The sequence below is a fragment of the Patella vulgata genome, chromosome 8, assembly GCF_932274485.2.
Source record: "Patella vulgata chromosome 8, xgPatVulg1.2, whole genome shotgun sequence".
NCBI lineage: Eukaryota > Metazoa > Mollusca > Gastropoda > Patellidae > Patella > Patella vulgata.
In genome coordinates, this window is record NC_065886.2 from 21,030,754 (window position 1) to 21,054,605 (window position 23,852).

General features: G+C 34.7%; 2 protein-coding genes and 1 long non-coding RNA gene across 3 annotated transcripts in view; 1 reads left to right on the forward strand and 2 right to left on the reverse strand.

The window, feature by feature from the left end:
* Window positions 1-23,852, reverse strand: part of LOC130014098 (uncharacterized) — a 154,614-nt gene that overhangs the window by 75,758 nt on the left and 55,004 nt on the right. The gene's annotated exons all lie outside the window — the stretch shown is intronic.
* LOC126830267 (transcription termination factor 4, mitochondrial) lies at window positions 13,531-15,134 on the reverse strand. Its single transcript, XM_050560628.2, has one exon. It carries the CDS (start codon window positions 14,864-14,866, stop codon window positions 13,811-13,813), a length of 1,056 nt encoding a protein of 351 aa, XP_050416585.1. The 5' UTR covers window positions 14,867-15,134; the 3' UTR covers window positions 13,531-13,810.
* On the forward strand, window positions 15,345-23,496 carry LOC126830266 (39S ribosomal protein L37, mitochondrial). The gene is made up of 9 exons (XM_050560627.2): window positions 15,345-15,495; window positions 16,836-17,011; window positions 18,155-18,316; window positions 18,684-18,781; window positions 19,055-19,191; window positions 19,313-19,434; window positions 20,222-20,404; window positions 22,209-22,351; window positions 22,850-23,496. Exons 2-9 carry the CDS (start codon window positions 16,891-16,893, stop codon window positions 23,171-23,173), a joined length of 1,290 nt encoding a protein of 429 aa, XP_050416584.1. The 5' UTR covers window positions 15,345-15,495; window positions 16,836-16,890; the 3' UTR covers window positions 23,174-23,496.

Below are 23,852 nucleotides of genomic sequence, written 5' to 3' on the forward strand. Positions count from 1 at the left end.
ACTCTTAAAACCAATAACAACACAATAACTTAGAAAATCCAAAATGGCGATATATTTGTCCTACAAATGAATCGTCAATTCCAGAAAACTATTTACACAGCTACAAGAAATAGTAAACCGCAGGGTATGTTATATTCAAGGGATGGAATATATTCTTCCGATTCAATAAAAATCGAGATTTCTTGTAAATCAGATTCTCACTGTAGATATCTAGATAAACAACGACGTAATCAAGACATGTAACCTCAGGCTTCGTTCCTATTTCAACAATGTGTTCCGAATGTTAATTTTCTAAAGGCGACTAATCCCTCCGTGTGTGATGAATTTAATATAAATATCAGCTCAATAAGTTTTCGACTTAATCTAGATTTGCAATAATTAATCAATATCAGAAAAAACCGGGATCTGAAGAGAAGAAATGTCATGATCATGATAAAAACGTTCCTTTTTCAATTTTCAATACATTAAATCTGTTCAGATTTTCACCCAATGTTATGTTTTGTTTTGTTTGGGGTTTTTTTTGTTTTTGGTTTGGGGTTTGTTTTTTTTTTTGGGGGGGGGGGCTGTGAAATGCAGGAAATTAAAAGAAATATTTCCAGTTTTTCACCAGGTCACATTTTATGAACGATAAACAACTACTTTTTATTTGAAGAACCAAATCCGTTCGATTCCGTTAAAAAAAACAGATTATGAAACCGAATACAAAATATTTAGTTCAATATAAATAATCAAGCCTCAACATCCATTTGAACATTTGATGCAACCTTCCTGTAAGTCTCTTGGACGTTTAATGTCTGATTCTACCTTATTAATATCACAGGCACGAACTGGGGGAAGCCGAAAATTGCGCCTGTATATTAAAACATGATTTTGCAATCATGGAGTGGTTGTGCTGGAATTCTTCCTATTATTTATAAAAATATAATGGGCTCAGCTAATCGGGTTGTCCCAATTGGTGATGGATCGTATCTCTATTCTAGATTGGTAGGGGTTTTCCTGTAGATCATGCATTATTTCTAACCTGCATATCTATTTTTATAGTGTTGGTGGACTACTGTTTGGGTGTGGTGTGCGTATAACCTTTGGTCGTGGATCAGTTGAAAGATATGATACTGAAGGCCTGGTTTCGGGAATAGTATGATATTAGTGTAGAGAGGCATGTTGTTGTTACCCTCCATCATACTCATTACATTATGCCCCTCTTCCGTGTATATCCCACAGTCTACCAACCAGTACAAATATGGCTGTACATTCTTCTCCGCATCGCAGTCTCGTAAAGCCGTAAAGGTTCTTTAATCCCCATAGGCCTGCAGCCATAATTTCTATCGTGAAGTTTCGTAACATGGTCCTCTTAGCTAAACAAACTATACATTTTTGGAAAGCTTATAACACCAGGAACACAAATCCGAGAGTAAAAATCCAAGTAAAATGTTCGCACGAACTCAATTTAGGACCTGGTGGAAATCGTCACACTTGTCAAGTAAATGCTATACAATTCTGAAGTTAGCATAAAATTAAATATTAGTGAAAACATCCGATGTCTTCATCCTTGACAAAGCTAAGTGTATTGGTAAAATTTTGATTTAAACGAAAATGCCGGAAACATAAAGGACAAGGGAACACACTGAATTTTGGGAAACCATTAACGGTACAAGGTAAGGTACAACGAGTTATCTCCATTTATCGATAAAGTGAATGGGATTTAACAACAGACAAGGGCCTATATAAGTTCTTCCCAAAAGTTGTGTCTACTATATATATATAATATCTGCAAAGCATTATTTCAGATAGGATTTGAGGCTAACGTTCTATCATATTTAAACCGAAGTAAAGCATCTTTAAATATTTAGTTTTCTCAGTAACATAGATATATGACCAAAAGTAAATAATACTGTAATGATAATAGCAATTGAAATGAAGAGAAAAGAAAGCAAATGGGGTTTCATGTCTTACTATTCTGCACCAGGAGGTCACGGTGGCTAAGTGGTTAAAACGCTGGCTCGCTAGCCTGTTGTTCGATCCCTGCATTGGCCGAGAAAGTTCCCCTTGTCAGTGATACAGGACGGAAGGCCTGGCAAGGACAGCTGTCTAGTCGTTCGGATGGGACAAAGAACCGAGTTCCCGTGTACACATTGGCGTGCACGTAAAAGATCCCTTGACAGTTGGAATTCGATATAAGAATAGGCCGTAATGCCGCTGTCCGGTCAAAATTTCACTCATAGCACACTCTATGGCGCATGCCCGTCTTCATTAGCCCAGTTCGGAGCAGAACAGTAGGACGTTAAACCCCATTTCGTTTCATTTCATATTCTGCACCAACCCGTATAATGAAGATGTGCATACACCATGCATTATAGTCGAGGGGGTTTTGCAATGTACATACAGCTAATATTCCTTCTTTCCATGCAAGTGTCATCAGTGCAATGGAACCGCGCTGACTCACTAAAGGTCTCTGCTATAGATTGAACCCACAATATGGGTACGAATTGAAGGGGTGCATTAAACTTAGAAAGTGTGTTAACTAGCTAAAGGTCTCCCTTAAAGACAGCAAGATACAGATAATATCATTGACATTAGGGTTCCGAAGTCTGGAATTCCGATAAAATCTCGAACAGAAGACGGTGACATGTACACTCTTATCGAGTAGAAAGCGAAATGTAATTTCAGATCGAATATAAGCATGTCCATCTTCATTTCAAATATGAAAACAAGATTGAGTTTGATTCTTCCGCAGTTCGTATATAAAAGGGTTTCATTAAGATGGCGGAACGTGGGTGTATGGACATGTTAATGGACATTTGAAGTGTGAAGGCGTACATCCGACACTCGTCTAGTGTGATCTTAACATCGACTTTATAAAAATGAGGAGAATCTCTGAATATCACTTCCTTCAAATCTAATAAACAAACAATTCACCTCACTAACTTACGCCGATAAATTACATTTTGTTCTTCTTCTAGTCAGGATGTTTGGTAAATATTTCAAAATATATGTGATTTATTAGCTGAGCGTGTAAAGGAAATTCCCTTAACAAGGTTGACATATTGGCTATAGTGTTAACAAAAGAGGCTAAATTCGAGACGGGGAATGCAATCAGCGTAGTACACGGTTAGGGTTAACGTCTGTTGGGATTGAACATGGCACGTTGATTAGACCTCATGATACATTTAATAAGTTAATCCAATGCCAATAGCCGAAGCCTAAAATTGCGTTATCTCGTTATGCGTATAGATGTATCGAACCTTGGTTAAGTTGGTGTGGAGAGAATATCAATGAGCCTCATTGCTTGGAAACTGCCACTCGGTCAGTTGGCTGTATGTAAGTAGTTATCTATCTAATTTACTCCATGTTCATCCTGACCGTCCATAACAAGGTACTTATTCTCCACTACTATATCTCCAACAATCACTTGCAATTACTGTACTACTTGGACAGCCGTGTAGGAATTTCTCGCGGGGACTACATCTCAGATTGGACAAAAACTGTGTCATTTGATTATCTCTATGACAGTAAAATACTTATACATTGAAATCTGAAATGGACAATGGCCGAATTTTCTGTTTATGAATTCAACCAATTTAAGAAACCGGTTCTTATTAAACACTGGCAATACAAACGACATAGGAATTCGGCCACATTATTGTAGTGCTCTATTGGAATGTTATCCAGACAGTTCTTTGAAGAACATGATACGCAGCACATTATGTTCATTTCAGTTTAATGTTAATACGCATAACGAAAAATGCATTTAATTAAGTTGTTCAATTTCGTACAAATGGATTCGTGGCCTAAGACTAGCTTACTGCAGCTCTAGGAATCCTTGTGTAAACGTGCGTCTGTAAAATGCGTACGGCACATTGCGTGTTGGGTAGGTAACCACCTTTCTGGGTTGGAGATTGTCCAAGATTGTTACTAATTGTATATTTGCGAACTGCGTACTGAAACGACAGCGAGAGAATTTATGGGTAACGTACTACGGTCTACGGTTCTGTGTGTATTGAAATCTTTTGTGGGATGACATTATATTTGATGTTTATATCCGATTACGCTTGCCCCATCACTAACATTTACAGCCCAGGGTTCCATCCCGCGTTGGCCTAGAAAGTTTCTCGGAAACTTCCGGTGTGGTTTTTGCTTGTCAGTGGCGCTGGATAAGCAAGACACAGTGACTAATCGTTAGAATGGCACGTAAAAGAACTCTTGGCAGTTGGAATTTGAAATACGAATGGGCCGTTGCACCACTCTCCGGGTAACATTTCCCTTGTGCCACACTGCAAAATAGTCGGACGTTCAATCAGATTTCGTTTTTTTCTTCTTTTACCAAAATCAAAGAGTTTAGCGCCTTTAAGATATCATTATTGTTAAAACTCGTGGTTAAAGGAAACGTAACATTGTCTCTTAAGAATTCGTGTATGTCTTTACTGTACACTATAAAATAAATCGTACTACTTTATGTATACTAGACAATGATTAAGTTGGTAATTTGGTTTGTTGTCTAAGTGGAACGACCAGTCAAGCAAATTCTCAACTAACAACTCTATCATGGTTGACGTTATAATACAAAATTTAACCTTTCTCGCAACCCAGGAAAATAGCAACACTTACAAATGAGGCTTATCTAGTTAATATTGTATTTCACTGAACCGTTTATTAAATTTTCTGATTGTAATTAGTTCTCCTGACCAGACGAATAACAGCAAATTGGTCGACTACATTAATGTCATAACTCAATATTAAGTTATCTGTCCGCTTGTGTTCTCCGAGACGAACTATAGACGCAGCCCGATAACATTTGTACCTTAAATGCGAAGTCCCATGCAACCTTTCGTGAGGAGATAGACAAAGATGAATTTGTGAGATTAAAGTCCAATTTCGACAGAGCGATAAATGTCGTGTCTTGGGCCTCGTGTGAAAACAACAAATATATATTATCATTTTTCTTATCGGAAGAAATATAAAGTTGCTTGTCGATTTAGACATGGCAATTTGTAGACCGGTCTAAGTGATAATTCTGATCATGAAAACAATTGCAGCCCTTTAATTACATCAGAAATCATTGGTGTGTTGTTGATAACCTCTTGTGATAGGTGAACTGGACGAGAGCTTGCGTATACTAGAAATAAACAGATATATAATTCTGCCAATATAAATGAATGGCTAGTGTGTTAGCTTAATCCCACAATCCAGCCATTTTCTTAAACAAGCATTATGCAAGATGTAAATTGAGGGCTCGTCGTTCTTGCTATAATAGTTCAAAAATAGATAATGAGAAATGAATATATACTGAAAATTTCATTCAAATTACTTTATTCCGATCGCAGTCACGAGTCTTTGAGGTTTGACGATATAGTCTCGATTGTCAAGTACCATAGCTACGATAATGAACATTTTTAAATTAAAGCTCTCCGCGAGCAGTCGTAACTTCCCGCCAATAAAACAGCCGTGACGTCATTTGAGTTCACTGCGCATAGAAATATATAAATATTTATATATTTCTATGCTTTTGCTCATATTCTAGTAATGAGCAGAAGAACTCAAATGACGTCACGGCTGTTTTATTGGCGGAAAATGACGACTGTGATTCTTTCACCACATAGGCATAAAGCGCTGTCGAGTGTCATTCAAATATAATCTATAGTTGTTTTCCTAGTGATTTGTCTCATAAAATCTACATTTTATTGATATTTAATTTTTATGTAATTGATATGTATATCATATGTATATTATATGTATATCATATGTAATTCATATGTAATGCATATGTAATTGATATCTAATTGCACTTTTTCGACTGTGTGTATGTACCTTTGGTTTTGGATCTAAGGAGATCAATTCTGAGTGTGTTTAATATTTGTTTAATACCACAGCCAATAGAAACACAAATAAACATTTTGATAATAATCTTAAATATCTATGTTTTTCATATTTACAGGTTCATCACCACAATATGTTGTTGAAAATGTAAATATATACATCAATCAGATGAAATCAACCATTGCTGAACTCGGCATTAAAGTTGATAACCTGAACAGGTATATTTTTTTAAAAATAAAAGATACATGTATATATGATTCGTTTGATTTTGTGTGGATATACTATTTCCTTTCTAGATTTATTGATAGCTGTTAATGATTTACACCAATTTCGCAACCTTCAGTTAATTATTCTTTGAATATTTTTGAGGATCTTCTATTTCAGACATAATCGACAATCTACATTATAAAAACGATGACCGTATTTCAATTTTACAAGGTAATGTTGAGAAGGCCGACAAAGTGGCTGATTTCTACCGGAAACTGTACGAATGTACTAGAAATAAAGACAAGAAATACAATCAGACAGCACAGTCTGTTGATGACGTGAAGAAGGTTAGGTTTGGGCTCCAATGTTAAAGCTCTAGTAGATAAAAGACTTTAATCCACGGGCCAATCCAGGAGATCAAATTATTGGATCCAACGAAAAGGTCAGCACAAGCAACAATAAGAGCAAATTTAATATTGACATTATGAGTAATATGAACGGATATTCACCATGTACCAATATGGATGGAAATATTACTTGTAAAATCATGAAGAGTTTAGTCGTAATGGATACGAAACACACCAAAATGATGGATTGGGCTCGAATTCTACTTTAGCAGTATAGATGAATATCCAAATGGTAAACCTCTGAAGATCCCAGTCTCAAGCGGGACTCCACTGCTACCTAACAACATCATCTCCAATACAGCTCGGGTTGTTTCCAGCATATTTCCACAAACAATAGATAATTATCAGTGCATATCTCCTAGTAGTGTTACAAAATACTGTTGGGTATTTTGATAATGGTTTATTTTACATATTCAATGTAAGCACTTGCACTATTTGTTGTACATGTACATGTTAGATTTAACTTGTATGTGTGGGGATTGATGACATAGTATTATGTAAGATGTGATGGGTTGTTCAAACAATGTTTAGCCGACAAGTATATTATGATATAAGATTTAGGTAACAAGCATTAACACATATTGTCTAGAGATAGGATGTGTGAATCTTAATAATTAAGTCTCATTGTTCTGATTACTAATGGTATTAACTATGGCATACCATAGCCGATATAAATAAGCCTAGTTTGGAAAACAAGATAAGACGAGGGCAGAGAGAGACGTAGAGAACTTGCCCTCAGACCATGAGGCAAGGGGTCTGCCCTTGGACCCCGGAAATAAGGTCTTCGCAGACCTAGGGACAAGAGCCAGATAGATTTCACCATATGTACCTGTAAATATGTTATCCAGCATTATCTATACCTGTAAATATGTTATCCAGCATCATATGTACCTGTAAATATGTTATCCAGCATTATCTGTACCTGTAAATATGTTGTCCAGTATTAAAATATCTTTTTAATAAAAAAGAGTTATGTATTCTATCACATACTCATAAGTGGTGTTCGTGACCAGTCGAACCTTAGATGGGTCAAAGATCAACGCAAAGTCCTGCAACTAGACGATGAACGGAAGAAGAAACTTAAAAAGTAAACTAGAAACTAGACGATTATATTTTACAGTCCTCGACGATCAAGCTCTGAAATAGAAAAGGCGAGATCGCCAACAGTAATAATGGATCTGGGTATGTCTTTGATTGCTATATTTTTATTTTACAAAACTGGCAATTTAAAATTACAAAGAGAAAAGATTTGTCTTTATCTTCTGATAAATATAGTAATGACTATATTTTGGCGATTTAGTCATGATGGAACATAAAATTATATTCTCAAAATGTGCACAATTTTTTTTTTCTCTTATAAAGGAAATCTTCGATCTGATCGGTTAATTGTTTTTAGTTATATTTCCTGAACAATTTAGCTTCGAAATATTTGTCTAGATATTATAACGGCGTAAAACCGCCTTGTTTGTTGTACCCGATTAGTGGGTTTAGATTAGCGGAATTAGCTAATAAAATAGTATTTTCTCGACATACAGAGATTAAGGCAGATTTAGCCAAAATACGGATATATAGATGAATTTTTATTTAATATTTAGACAAATATGATTCAGGAAATATTGATTTAATAACGTTGAACGATAAGATACGTTTTGGCTTATATTACGTAAAGCACATTATAGAATCTTCACTTATTTTGAGTTTGGCAATAATCATTTAATTAAAATTCGCGTCGAAAATTGTCAGTTAAGAGTAAGAAAAAAAAAATGTTTAAAATCAATGTACATAATGCAGAAGATAGCATGTTTAACCCCACAACGACGAAAATGGAGAACAACAAAATACAATGTTTGAAGAGTATCCAAAGGGTGGACACTGATATTAATTATTTTTATCGACGTATGAAGAACGTCCAAAATGGTGGACAACAATTTAGATTAAAAAAATAATTTTCATCGATGATTGCTGTTAGCCAAATGGTGGACGACTATATATTTTTGCATCGATGTTTAGTTTTATCCAAATGGTGGATGACGGATGTATTTTATTGGTAAAATTGAATATTTGCAAACTGACGTATGTTTGTCTTGGGATATTTACCCATGTACCATAAGAAGAAATATAATGGTAATTTGAAGAAGTTATCGGCGATAAAATATATTTTCATGGCGGATAATGGTACATTTCGTGAAGTATTTGGCCAGTTTTCATGGTGGATAATATTACGAACAGATGTATTAATTTTGAGTCGTGTGTTCCAGAATATATTTTTATTATTAATGTGTTTGATTAATGCCGATCATGTGTTTTTACGCGATCGAAGTTTAGGATATTTTAATTGTGTTTCTATTTACGCGTGTGAAGTTTATAGAAAATTTTGTGTGCGAATATTGTTCCTGTGGTGTTATATGCGTGTCATTTAGGTTTAATTTTTAACAATTTTGCGAACTATCTGTGGCTGTTATTTTGATGTCTCCTGTGGAAGTTTTCTGAATGAACTAAAAATGAACTGACAATAATTATTAGGTTATATATGTTTTTTTTAAGTCTTATTACTTCATTATGTTATATGGTTATTTTAATATTTTGTTTCAAATCGTTTCATAAATGTTTCATATATTTCACTATTTGAAACTTGTGGTTGAAGGAGGAAATGTTACAAAATACTGTTGGGTATTTTGATGATGGTTTATTTTACATATTCAATGTAAGCACTTGAACTATTTGTTGTACATGTACATGTTAGATTTAATTTGTATATGTGGGGATTGATGACATAGTATTATGTAAGATGTGATGGGTTGTTCAAACAATGTTTAGCCGACAAGTATATTATGATATAAGATTTAGGTAACAAGCATTAACACATATTGTCTAGAGATAGGATGTGTGAATCTTAATAATTAAGTCTCATTGTTCTGATTACTAATGGTATTAACTATGGCATACCATAGCCGATATAAATAAGCCTAGTTTGGAAAACAAGATAAGACGAGGGCAGAGAGAGACGTAGAGAACTTGCCCTCAGACCATGAGGCAAGGGGTCTGCCCTTGGACCCCGGAAATAAGGTCTTCGCAGACCTAGGGACAAGAGCCAGATAGATTTCACCATATGTACCTGTAAATATGTTATCCAGCATTATCTGTACCTGTAAATATGTTATCCAGCATCATATGTACCTGTAAATATGTTATCCAGCATTATCTGTACCTGTAAATATGTTATCCAGGATTAAAGTATATTTCTAATAAAATGAGTTTATGTATTATGTTACAGTAGCGCTGATTCATCGTCACATCGTTTGAAACATTCGACGGTCGAGGTGGAAGACTCCACAGTCATAATGATAGTGAAATTTTAACTAACGGCTTAAACGAGGGCAAAATATCAAAGGAATGGCGTTGATAAGAAACTGCAATTTCAAGTTCCATGAAAATTATCAAAAATGATGACCGATATTAAAACAATTCTAAGAGACGATACAGAAAAAAAAAACGTTGCGGAATTGAAGACAATGGATGGTGCTTCCCCACTAGTCATTGAAATACACCATTAAAGACGTTTCCATTGTCAAAGAAGCTTTTCGCTGTAAAAATAGTTTAGGGAAATATGCCAAGTTACCTCCTATATCGTTCCTAGTATAGATCTTCTATAGCCAGCACTATGAAAGGTAAAGATACCTTCATGAAGATATCGAACAATCAGACTCTGGAGAGAGAGAGAGAGAGAGAGAGGGGGGGGGGGGGGGTAACGTTCACTCGACACAAACTAGGTCATTTGGGGACTAAAATACATGTATGGTTCAATGTTACTTCAGCAGTGGGTAGAAACCAGAGGACCCGGAGAAAACCCACGAGGTTGGACAGGCGACCCTACTCATTGTCACGTACAACATGGACATCGAAAACACGCCAGTTGACTCAATGACAGACATTTTGATACGCGCTAATCATTAGGCCATCCAACCCCCCTTAATGGAGATAAACGTTCCTCGCTTCCATAGATAAAATCACTTACAACAGATAAAAACGTCTCTACAGAAAATCACACATTTATTGAGAAAGTTAACGCCGCCCCGCTTCGTAATTTATTAAACTCTGTTAAATCTCTATCGTGCATTGTTAAATCCAGGCCTACACACAAAACGTCCGTACACTAGTAAACATAGAAAATTACCCCCATCCGTATTTTCAAATTTAAAAACAGTCGGAAATAATATTGATAAAATTTAATTGAATTACCGGTGTGTATGAACAGTTTATTTTCAAAATTAATTTGATTTTTTAATTTTTTAATTTTTTTTATACTTATAAGCATTACTAGTTACTCAAGTGGGCCAATCTCCTTTGGTTTCAGTAAAAATTAAGTGTTGAATTGAGTTGTTCTCATGTGCTCTGTCAGATATCAGACAAGCTCTACAATATAAAATTTCGTTTCAAAAGATTACGCGGAAGTTGCTTTGTTTATTACTACATGTAATTTTAGATATGATTGACCTGGTGTCAGGTATGAAACAAACTCTGCACGTTTCTAATTTCGTTTGGAAAAACAAAGCAGAGGATGCTTTGTTTACTCATTTAGTTTCTTTCTTTGCTAACATATAAATCAGTGTTATGTGAACACAGGAGATAAAATTTTAATTAGATGAACAGATACCCATTTAGCAAAATAAATCAACTCACCAAATTCGTTTAAAAAAACAGTTTCATTTTTACTCAAATCAAAGAGGTATAGTCATTTTCAAATATTTTCTTTACTATATTTTCTACGAAACAAATTATCACTCCAGAAAATCGAAGATGAAGGTACTTGGTATACACGTTTCTGGTCATTAATTGTATAAAGTACTGCAATGTTCATAAAGCAAGGGATGAGCGATTTTTATATGCCTATGTTGTGAAAGAATGCATGATATTTGAGATGTTCTATTTAATGTTCAGAAACATAATAAATTGTTGAATCCGCTATTGCCCTTTTTGTTTTAGCTTTGTTCATAGTAAAGGTGATGTTTGCAATTTTCTATTCCGATTTGTATTGGGCTTCTTGTCATACAAAAAATAATAAATAAATCATCGACGACTCGAATTTTAAGTAGTCAAGGTATATGTGATGAAACCATATATACATTTACCAAGTTTCATCACCAAGGAATACTAATTATGATTTCAAATTCATCTAGTATCAACGTTAATGAATGATGTAGTAAAACAAAGTACGATACTCATTATTACATAAGAAATTAATATACAAGTCTGAACATTCTACTTCTATTAGAGGCGGGGTTTTTGTGTTCAAAAGGAAAAGTTCATCACTGAACTCAAGTCAACAGTTAGATGCTGACCTAGCACCAATGTCTCGACCAACGAAAGTGCTTATCTCTAGTTATCCTATGCAGAAAATGCTGAGCATCCAACTCACTCAATGCATCCATGATTCTGCTAACAACTACGCCAAGCTTGAGACATAATTATTGTCCCAAAAATTGTGACGATGGAGACGGCGGACAGGCAGACGATCCACTTTAATTTATTCGTCCATTCATCCACGTGTCTGTGAATCTGTTCGTATACATGCAAACCATGCTGTTTCTCACAACATGGGCTTGTTAGCTTAAAATTAGACATCAAATCTGTTCCAAAATTTACAAATGCAAAGCCTACCAGACAAGGTACCATACGAGCACCAGCCATTCCATCATCCGCGTAGTAGACGATTCACCTCATAATTTATTCTAGTTTTTACTTTACTTTTTAGCATACAAAAGGTTTTGGGTTTAGATAAATATTTCATGAGTGTTTTTAAATTCGTAACTATTAATTCGATGCATTAATATGCAATAACAACAAACACACATTGATCGAAATATGGGAAGGGCTATTGAGTCAGACAGGGCCGGTTGTAGATAATTCGGGGCCTAATTTGGGAGGACGGAAGTTATAGGATATGAATACATTGCAGGATATGAATAACTTTAACTAGGTCTATATTCATTCATATTTTAGGCCAACTATGCTTTATTTCACGATTAGTAATTGATTAATACCTGAAAATAGCCACACCTGGCAGCCCTGCTGCCAGATTGTCTGAAACATTTTTAAGTTGGGGAACTGCGGGGCCACTTTCTAGTGCGGGACCCAATTTGGGGAAATTTGCCAAAAACGGGCTCTGATCACAGGGGAAAGGGAAAGCAAAACAATTCTGACTGTCAGCTCTGGTTTACCCGGATGCATTGTGGGCATAGAGTATTATTTCGAATTCCATTTTACGTACACAAGACCGTGGTTTCTCCTCCCATTCCAACAGGGTGACATTCAAAATGCTTAAATAGAATATTTTTGCCAAGAAGCGCCTTTCTAAATGCCAACCATTTGATGGGCACAATAAGAATGAGGAACTGAACACATTTACTCGTACATGGATTTCGACAGATAATAAAGAAAATATAAATACTGGCTGTTGATAGAACTTAACCATTCGAAATGGAGACTGAAGCCCACGTGGACCATTGTTAAACAATTTGATTTAAGATTTTAATTAGATGATTGTGACATGGAATTCACGACAATTTTTAAAATTTAATTAGGCTAGGGCAAATCACGAATGTATAGAAGTCAATATAGAAACAAACTGTGGTCTGATCACAGTGATATTTTGAGTTTGTCTCCCTTTAGTCTCCAAATAATGTCAATTAAATACAGAAATTTGTAAGCTATACCGTTGTGCGGATACAAGGGGTATTTCAGGACCCCACAACCTTATCCTTAATATTTGTGGGGAACTGGTTCATAACTGTCTAGCAAGAATTTTATACAATGCTGCAAACAGAATGGAAGTGAGGCAGTGGCAACATTCACCATTTGACAAGGAAGCAAGAGTACCGTTATTACATTATCGGAAACAAAGGGTCTTGTGGACCCCCCACCCCCACCATTAAACACTTTGCTAGATACAAGTGGACAATCTGTTCTGCGCTGGGTGCTAGTTTTGTAGCTTTGTATTTGGAATCTTTCTTATTGATGATATTGTCTAGATAATTCTAGTAATCTAGATCTTTAAAACGAATGTAGGTACTCTTCCAACCCCATCAAAAGACGATTCTGTATGGAAATGACAATTAAGTTATTTATGGTTTCAAAAATACCTTATAATTTTTGCATCTAATATATATTCTAAATATTTCAATACAGCTATGTAAAAAGTTTCAGATACTTTAATACTATGCTATTACTTGTTTAAAAATGACAAAACATAAAAGAATGGCCAATGACCTTAAAATAGGTATTGGTGTTTTTTGGATAGTCAAGATTAAAGTGTCCCCTGAGCCTTCTATATTCAACTGAGCAGTTTTATTCACTGAAATATATTGCAATGCTCCTTTAATATTTCATATTTCATCTTCGGAGACAAATGCTCTTTCTTTAGCTAGTAATTTACAAAATGCTTGATATTCTGCTACATCCATATTACCATACATTTTAGCAAAATCTGCATCAGAATTGTCAATAATATTTTGAAGTATGGGATTGGTACTCAGTCTTCCAATATTCTGCTTTATTTCCTTAGTAAAAAAGCCAGTACGCTCTAAAAACATGTGTCTGTTGATCACATGTTGTAATCTACATTGAAACAGAGACGAGTACATCATTTGTCTCTGAGTTACACCCATATTTTGATGCACATACATAAACTTTTTGGTCACTTCATCCATACTGTCAAATAAAATATCAGGTGTGCTAGTGATCAGACTTAAAACATCTGAAGTTTTAAACAAGGCTTTTAAACTATCAACACGGTTTAATATCTGTTTATAAGATAATCTAACGATGTTGGGATTCCTTAGAAAAGTTTTGATTATATCATTATTGGCCATACCTACTGACCTAAAAATATCGAAGGTTGTCTCAATTTTCTTCATTTTAAGTTCCTCTAAATTGTCAATAGTGCATAAGAGTTTAAAAATATCTCCTTCCTTCAATCCATACTTTTTCAATCCTTCAACCAAAATTCCGAGGTGTTCTGCTTTCAAAAATGATGGTTTCTTTGAAAAAAACTCTACTATTATGGATGGGTTGGCATCCAGGTTAAGAATGATTTCAACTTGCTTTTTAATGGTGGTTTTAGGTATAGAAGTTATCATTTTGTCGATGAGATGAACTTTTTGTATCACTTGTGTTACAAGTTCATTGATGTCTACATTATTAGTGGTCTTTGGCTTGCGCTTAGGAAATTGGTACTTGTACTTTATCAAAGGGTCACTGTCTTCATCTAACGAATTTGTTTTTGTTGTGGTTTGAATGAATCTTCTTTGACTCTGGAAGCAAGACATGTCTTTGACTTGCAGCATGGTCAAACTGCAATATCTCAAATAACTCTGTGAAATTGTTATAGGATATTGAAACAGTCTGTTTAATATAATATTTGCATAATATTTACTGTACATTTTTATTATTTGTTACAATTCTGACCAGCAGATCACAATTTTTTAAATTTTTATTTATCCCTGGATCCCACTCACAGTCACAGTTAGGTTCGATGATACTTTATGAATTACTGTTCAGTCTTTGGTAAGAGACTTTTTCGATGCAGGAAACATGTTGTTTGCCAGGCACCATGGGACAGTTCTAGCAAAAGGGACTTTTTGAATTGGCAGTGTCACTGGTATAATAAGTTCTGACTATTTTGTTAGCTATTCTAAAATTGATTCCAAAATTTTACAACAACCCAGTGAGAAGTTATTGTACGGAAATTCATGTCCTGGTCATAAGCATAGAAATATAGATAAACAATAAAAACAACACATAGTAGTATCACAATACCATAATCTTAAAATAAAATAGTAGTTGGCAGTGTGTTTTAAAAGACCAAGTAGCACTGTGATTTGTCAATACTTTCATAATTGGTTTCACCAACGAAGTATCCTTATCCAAGATGTCTGCGCCCTTGAAACCTCTTCGATTTTCTATAAAATAGATGAGCCGGTCTCTCGAGTCTCTCTATTCCAGGAATTGTTGAATAGTTTATTAAGTCTAGAGATTTCTCCTAATTATTACATAAAAGTAACATTTAAAGGTAATACATTTCTTCTAGTATTCTTTTCACATGGGACGGGTGTCTGCACGTGAATTTACTCACTGCAGTTGACAGTTGTTGGCAGTGTTGTTTCATTCAGGACGGTGACTGATCGGACTATGTCGTCTCGTCTCACACACCGTTTCGAAAGAAACTAGCTACATACATACATATCATGTACCGTAACAACGTAGTACATTGCACTTACGGATGACTTGCATTAAAAGTCTCTACTGTTCTACACCAACCAGGCTAATTTAGAGTTTCAACTTTCAATATCACAGATTCTTTCATGTGCACGCCAACATGTACAGTTACTTTTTCATACCGTCTGAATGACTAGATGGTATTCCTTATCATATGTATCTGTAAAACATGGCACAAATAGTGTTAAAGCGTGACTAATACGCAAACCCATCCCAAGTGGTGTAGGCTAGATCCCTTTGTGAAATGAGAGGAAGAGAAATGGGCTTTAACGTCCACTTCACACAAACTAGGTAATTTAGGAACTAACACATGGTTGAATTTTTATTTCAATAATTCACTTGCGCGTAGGGTTCTTTAGCAGTGGGAGGAAACCGGAGGATCCAGAGAAAACCCACAAGGTTGGACAGGTGATCCTACTTCTTGTCAGGTACAACCGGGGAATCAAAACCATGCCAGTTGACTCAATGGCAGACCTTATGATACAACGTGCATGCGCTAACCATTCGGCCATCCACCGCCCCCACTCACCCCCCACCTTTGTGAAATGACACGTACTTCTCGACTACTGGCTGATTACTAACATTTTTGAATGACAAGGAAACATTTAATGCATATAAGATAAAGTCTTACATCTAACATATTACTTGCTGGCACTTTTTAGCCTATTTCAGTCTTTACAATGTACATGTACTCTACATGATGTATCTCAAAACACGGAATAATATGGGAAATTATATAGTCATTTTTGTTTTTTATTTCCCTTTTGAATGACTATTGTGCATAATAAACCAACAGAAAGAAACATCAACATTGGGGTCAACTGTAGTTGGTTACATGTTTAAAATGGTTACAACATAATCTGATAATTATCTGACTCTTTCTCCAATAATCAGATTGACTCTTTCCCTAGCCAGTGCAGTCAGAAAAATCGGGCTCTTTATGTTAGTTTGGGTAAATTTTGACAGGAATTTTCAATTCCAAAATGAATCATTTAGCTTTCTTATGATACGGTACTGTCCTCATCCAAAATCTTGAGTCTTATCTTATGGTTTTATTATTCACCTAAAAACAAAAACTACATGTATATGACTATATGGTACTTTCAAACTATTTGAAAATGATTTCCATTTCAGTTTTTGGTGGGATATTTCCAGAACTTTATTATCATAGATTTCCAAATAACTAAAAATGAAGTTTACAAGCACATTACTAAAACACAACAAAAGACTGATGTTAAAAAATGTGTGGAAACATAAAGGAAGTTTCCCAGACCGACCACCAATCATACCTCAGGCTGTTTTGGATAGTGGTAGGTAATAAGTTTTTAATCTTAGATATGGTATTTTACCTCAGATCAGTATTGTACTTTAGCTCAAGTGTTTCCTTCACTTTTGTTTTTAAAATGATTTAAGGGCAAGGCATTGTTCTGTGTTAAAAGAGTAAAACTGGCTACATGTACATCCCATCTTCATTAGTCCAGTCAGAGTAGAACGTTAAACCCCATTTCATTTCTACTTGTCATCTACTATCCTGTGGCCTGTTTTCTGGACCAGGAACTGGTTGCTAACCGCTACTCATCTTGTTGTTGTTCTTCTTCTTCTTGGGGTGATGCTCTTCGAAAAAGCCTAAGGCTCTGCCAATTCAAGGACAATTGACATGAAAAATGTCATGATTCTTCTTTTAACAATTCTGCATCGATTTGATGAATTAGATTTTTGAATTTCATCCTCAGAACAAAGTTATGACGTCATAACTGTGTCAGCCTTTGTTAAAGAAAGCTTTACGAATACTGTCTTTACAGAGTGATAGGTGTACATGTATATGCAGAGAACAATACCTGTATATTAAAAGTGTGTGTACCTGAATGAGGGAGAGCTCTCAAACATCATGATCATTTCCTGGTCCATAGTACGCTCGTTTTTAACACAGATTGTGTAATGCATTCCATTTTATTGTTAGTGTTAAATACACAGCCACCATTTTGGTATTTCTGATGAAGTAGAGTACATGACCATGTAGCAGTATGTTTTAGTTGGATTAAAAAGTAAATATTTCACCTTTCGTCTTAAGGTATCTCATACCTAGAGGAGGTACTTTGATTATCGGGTTGATTTTTGTTTGACCTTGCATGTAATTCATCAGTTCGAATACAATTTGAAGGCAGTTTCCTTTATGTTAAAAAGTTAAATGTTAAATCTCCCATATCAGTTTAAATTGAATACCCTTCACCTATTAAAACCCAACATGCCAGAATAAAGGTTAGATAAAGGTTTAAAGTGTAAGGCCATACACAATCAAAAGTAATTTTACTCAAAAAAAAACCCAAAATGGTTCATAATGTCAACAAATTCAGGTCAATCACTTTTTGGGTGTTACACATAAGTCAGTGAGAATGCATTTGATTGTTTGAAGTCTTTTGAAGTTAAACTCTTTTGAATTTAATTTTGTACAGGTCTTGAAATAGTTGATCCTAATGTTGAGGAACCGCCAGCACCATGGGTACCCCCTGTTCCTGATGATCTCCAGTTTAAATCTCGTCCATCTATTACAGAATTACCAAATTATAATGAGGAGCCAGCCTATGTGTATACTAGAGGTGGCAGAATAATGGAAGGTAAATAAAATGGAATGGGATCTTACTCACTGTTGGCATACTGGAATACATATTTGAAGCATGGGTCAGTGTAAAAAGTTTCTTGTGAAGCAGTGGGGTCATAAGAGGATGAACTGATGAACCCTGGAGATTATATTTCTTCAAGGATCCTAGATCCTGATCAAATTTCTTCAACATCCAAGTTTTCCTTGCGGATATGCTGCAGTTGAGACAGCTGTTGTATGGTCGTATTCATTTTTTGTAACATTTATTTATTTAAATTTATTTAACAATCATTTTGTGTGGGGCTTTCAGGATTTATGGTAAAATTATATAGAAATCTTTTGAGGAAGTTAGTATAAATATTGTTTATTGTTTGTTTTTTTAGGTTCCAAACAAGCTTGTATTTTAACTAAATCTTTATCATTTAATGGATTTCCCGACACAATAAAACCACTTATTGGTCGATTTCAAGCTCAGGATCAGGTAAAATATATAATTTAGATAATTAGTATGTGCAGGATGACTGCACCACATACAAAAACAAACTTAAAAACTAAATGACAACCACTAAGACTAAGATAGAATTCAGTCATTTAGTGCCATTCAAACTAAAAAAACGACGGGTCAGCTGTAAAGATCTTGTATTGAACCATGGAGACGCTGATAATTACATAAACCAGGAAAGGATTAAAAATATATTTTAACAAAATTGCTCCCACTGTTTGATGTTAATGGCCGTATTATTGAATTTTTCAGGATAAATTAATACAGAGATATATTATGCAGTCACAGAAATGGGACCCATCTAAAGAGCCATTACCTAAACGTATCGACACAGCCAATGTTGGTTATAAATTTACTAGAGAATATGGTATACCCAAAAAACGTTCAATGTAAGTATCATCATTATCATCTGATAATCTATATTTGCCATTTTGCCTGGAATAGTGTGATTATAAGATTGTATTTTGTTGTAAGAAATATTACAGAATGAAATTATATCTTTTATTTCAGTGGTATTTTGATGCGTAATTTAATTCGACTATGTCAGTCAACTGGTAATCAATTTCCTAGTATATTATCAGATCTACGTTTAATACCAGATGCTTATCTTGGTACTCATTATTATTATCAAGGTAAGTACCCCGAATTTTGCAATATATTCATTTTCCTTATCTATTTTTAAACTGTTACAACAAGAACGGTCAGCTCTTACATCTTTGTCATAGTCTATAGAAAAAATATTCTGCTAATCTAAGGTGAACAAAATGCTTGATTCTCCAGAATTGCAGTCAGATCACAAAAAATCTAACGAAAGGTTTAATTTGAGACAGTGTGGTGTGCAGAGGTTTCACATTGTTGAATCTTGTGAACGCTTGAACGACAAAAGTTATCACCCAATCTATATAAAATTCATATGCATCATTTAAATTAGTAAAATGAAGAATGTCAGCAATTTCTGTCAATTACTTCTAGAGTTATGGCCCTTGTTTTACTTTGTTGAACCTTGTGAACGTTCGATCGACAAAAGTTATCATCCGATCTGTATGAAATTGATATGTATCATTTGAATTAGTAAAACGAAAAAGTCTGTCGAATTTCAACAATTTCTGTAGATTACTTCCAGAGTTGCAGCCCTTGTTTTAGTTTTTAGAACCTTGTGAACCCTCAAACGACGAAAAATATAATGTCATCTGTATGAAATTGACTATTAAATGCCCCCTAATTACCTACAAAAGAATAAATATACAACAACTCTTGTCGACCGCTCAGACGATTTAGCTGCTGTGGGCGTATGTTTTGTTGCCTGGCAACCTATCTTGTTATGTTACAGTAACAGGATATACTGCTACTTAATCTATTATCCACAAGGTTCAAAATATGCTGTTGTTGACTTTTAATTATTTGGTTTCTTCATAACAGGTAAATTAGTGATTTTTGAAGCATATGCTAAATATCTACTTATGTCAAATCAACCAATGAAAGCATTTGAAGGAGAAGATAAAATAGATGAAAGTGTCAATCAGAAATTACTCAACATGTATCCTTTATCGCCTCTTATAAATATACCCAAACGTAATTGTTACAGAATCCAGAATATCGCAGGTAATCATCTTTATAAACTCTTTATTGTGTTAAATGTTTGTAAAGCAACGTATGCCTACAGTACATTTATTTACATATTTGGCCACATGGTCCATGCCGAAATTTGGCAAAGGATTAGCAAATCGTTCATCAAGGCGTACTCTAACCATCAAAATGTCAACAGAATTGAATGATTTTTATACGCCCACATGGAAATGTGGTCGTATATTGCCGTCGGTCCGTCCGTCCATCCGTCCATTGTCGACAATTTCTTGTGAACACTCTACAGACTACATTTATCAACCAATTGTTTTGAAATTGATATATGTTGTTTGCATTAGTGAGATGAAGAAGTCTATTTAATTTCAATAACTTCCGTTAATTTCTTCTGGAGTTATGGCCTTTGTTTCACTTTGTTGCACCTTGTGAACGCTATAACGACTAAAGTTATCAACCGATCTGTATGAAATTTATATGCATTATTTAAATTAGTAAAACAAAGAAGCCTATTGAATTTCAGCAATATCCGTATATTACATCTAGAGTTAGGCCCTTGTTTCACTTTGTTGAATCTCGTGAACGCTCTAATGACAAAAGTTATCAACCGATCTGTATGAAATTGATATGCATCATTTAAATTAGTGAAATGAAGACGTCTATTGAATTTCAGCAATTTCCGTTCATTTCTTCTGGAGTTATGGCCCTTGTTTCACTTTTTTGCACCTTGTGAACGCTCTAACGACAAAAGTTATCAACCGATCTGTATGAAATTTATATGCATCATTTAAATTAGTAAAACAAAGAAGCCTATTGAATTTCAGCAATTTCCGTTAATTACATCTAGAATTATGGCCCTTGTTTCACTTTGTTGAATGTTGTGAACGCTCTAATGACCAGTTAACATCTGATCTGTTTGAAATTGATATGCATCATTTAAATTAGTGAAATGAAGAAGCCTATTGAATTTCAGCAATTTGCGTTAATCACGCCGTGAGTTATGGCCCTTGTTTCACTTTGTTGTACCTTGTAAACGACAAAAGTTATTATCCAATCTGTATGAAATTTATATGTATCATTTAAAATGAACAAGCCTATTGAGTTTCAGTTATCACCTAAATTAGTGAAATGAAGACGAACAAGCCTATTGAAGGTCAGCAATTTCCGTCAATTACGTCTAGAGTTATGGCCCGGGATTTACTTTGTTGAACTTTGTGAACTTTCGAACAACAAAAGTTATCATCCGATCTGTATGAAATTTATATGCATTATTTGAATTAGTAAAACGAAAAAAGCCTGTCGAATTTGAACAATTTCTGTAGATTGCTTCCAGAGTTACGGCCCTTGTTTTAGTTTTTAGAACCTTGTGAACCTTCAAACAACAAAAATTATAATGTCATGTGTATGAAATTGTCTATTAAATTCCCCTAATTACCTACAAAAGAATAAATATGTGACAACCCTTGTCAACTGCTCGGACGATTTAGCTGCTGTGGGCGTATGTTTTGTTGCCTGGCAACCTATCTTTAGTAATGTTCTACCCCAGTGGCTTTCAGCTTCTGAAATCAAGGTTCAGGCTTACTCCTTGTAGAACATCTGATACCACTCCTTAGAGGAATTCACATACAAATCTTTGTAGTACTGCTGTATTTAGGAAGGGTTTACATTAGGCTATGCCTTTTTCATCCCTTGTAATTGACCCTGCCCTACTAAAGTGTGGAACATCATTCTCCGAAAACCATGCTATTCATCCCCAGGTATTGGCCTCAAATACGCTTGTATATAACAATTTCACATTGTTAATCTTAATATTTTACCATTACTACAGGTTTTCAAAAAGAATTCAGCCATTCACATCCGCACACAATATTTCTCATCAATAATAATTTCTGGAGGGATGATTCTAACCAAGCAATGGCATTATTGAACTGTTTTGGTTACGCTGTAACACAAGCTAGAAAATTATATGGTGTAAGTATATTTACATAGAAGCTTCATTGGTTAATTGTAAAATAACTACATCTATCATCATGATCAAAACATGTCCATACCCACACCAATAAATAAAACTGATAAAATTGAATTGTGTATTCCGCGATTGGATGATGAATGAATACATTTTGTAGAAGTTGAACGGGGAATGAAAACATTTTATGGGAGTTGGTCGAAGAATGAAAACAATTTGTAGAAGTTCTGACAGGGAATGAAATCTTTTTGTGGATGTTGTACAGGGATAAAAAAATATGTAAAAGTTGGAAAATGAATGACATCATTTAGTGGAAGTTGATTGGGGAATGAAAATATTTTGTAGAGAATGGATGGAGAAAAACATTTCTTTATTTCAAAATATTTTGATTTTCTCTAACTAGCTTTGATCGACTGATTACAAATGGACAAATATTTTGTCTGTCAATGTGACATATACATGTAATATAATCATTGAATTTGGTATTTATTCTTTTTTTTCAGAATGAACAAAATTTACCGAAACCTATTTGTGTACAGTGTGTTAACATGAATCAGACCACCGTCAACTTTACTTTCTTCCAACTTAATACCACTGATTTCTCATCTCAACAAGGTGTTAAAAACTTTGTGTGGTTTGACAGCGGAAACCAATTATTCCAGAAACAGTTACCCCAGCCATGGCGTGGGGAGGAATATAAAAATACCTATTACCATAGTTATAATCCACTTGCATTTGAAAAACTTTTAGCAGTGATTCTTGGAAATGCTCCGGAAGTTCAGGAATACTTAGATGATTCTGAAGAAGTTGCAGCATTGAGTCAATAGCATGCACTGGCACTTGTACAAATTACCAGTTCATTAAAGGAGTGGTACAACCATTACAGATTCTTTAGAACACAGGTCAGTGGGTGACAGTTACCCAGATGATGTCACATCCAGGGTCTTAATTTGTTAATTTAAAGGCCAAATGAGTTGTAGAAACTATTTATGATAGATATGATATAAAGACTTAGCTACAACTGGATATTTCTATTTTTAAAAATTATATTAGCAACAATGTAATCTATTATGGAAATAAATGTTTTAGTGCCATTAGTAAGTGTGATCTATCAAATTTAGAGTAATAAATAATAGTATTTTTGTGTTTATTTTATTTTTTACTTTTTAAGAGTTTTGGATATTAATGGAAAGGTCTACAGTAGGCTACCTAAAAAAGAATATTGCTGAAGATATATTCTGCTGAGAGGACAAAGCTCACCCCAGAGTCCTCAGTGCTTTCTGTATACAATCATCCTTCTAAATATCTCAGTCAAGTCTATGTTTAAAACAAAATTGGTCTTATAATATATAGTTCGATCAGTGGATAAAGACATACATGAGGTCCCACCTACACACAATCTCAAAGCAGTAAAACAAGAACCGGAATTTGGATACTCAATTTGATGTTTTGGAATTGAATTCTCTCAAACCTACGAATAGTGACATACAAGTGAAAAGGGGATTT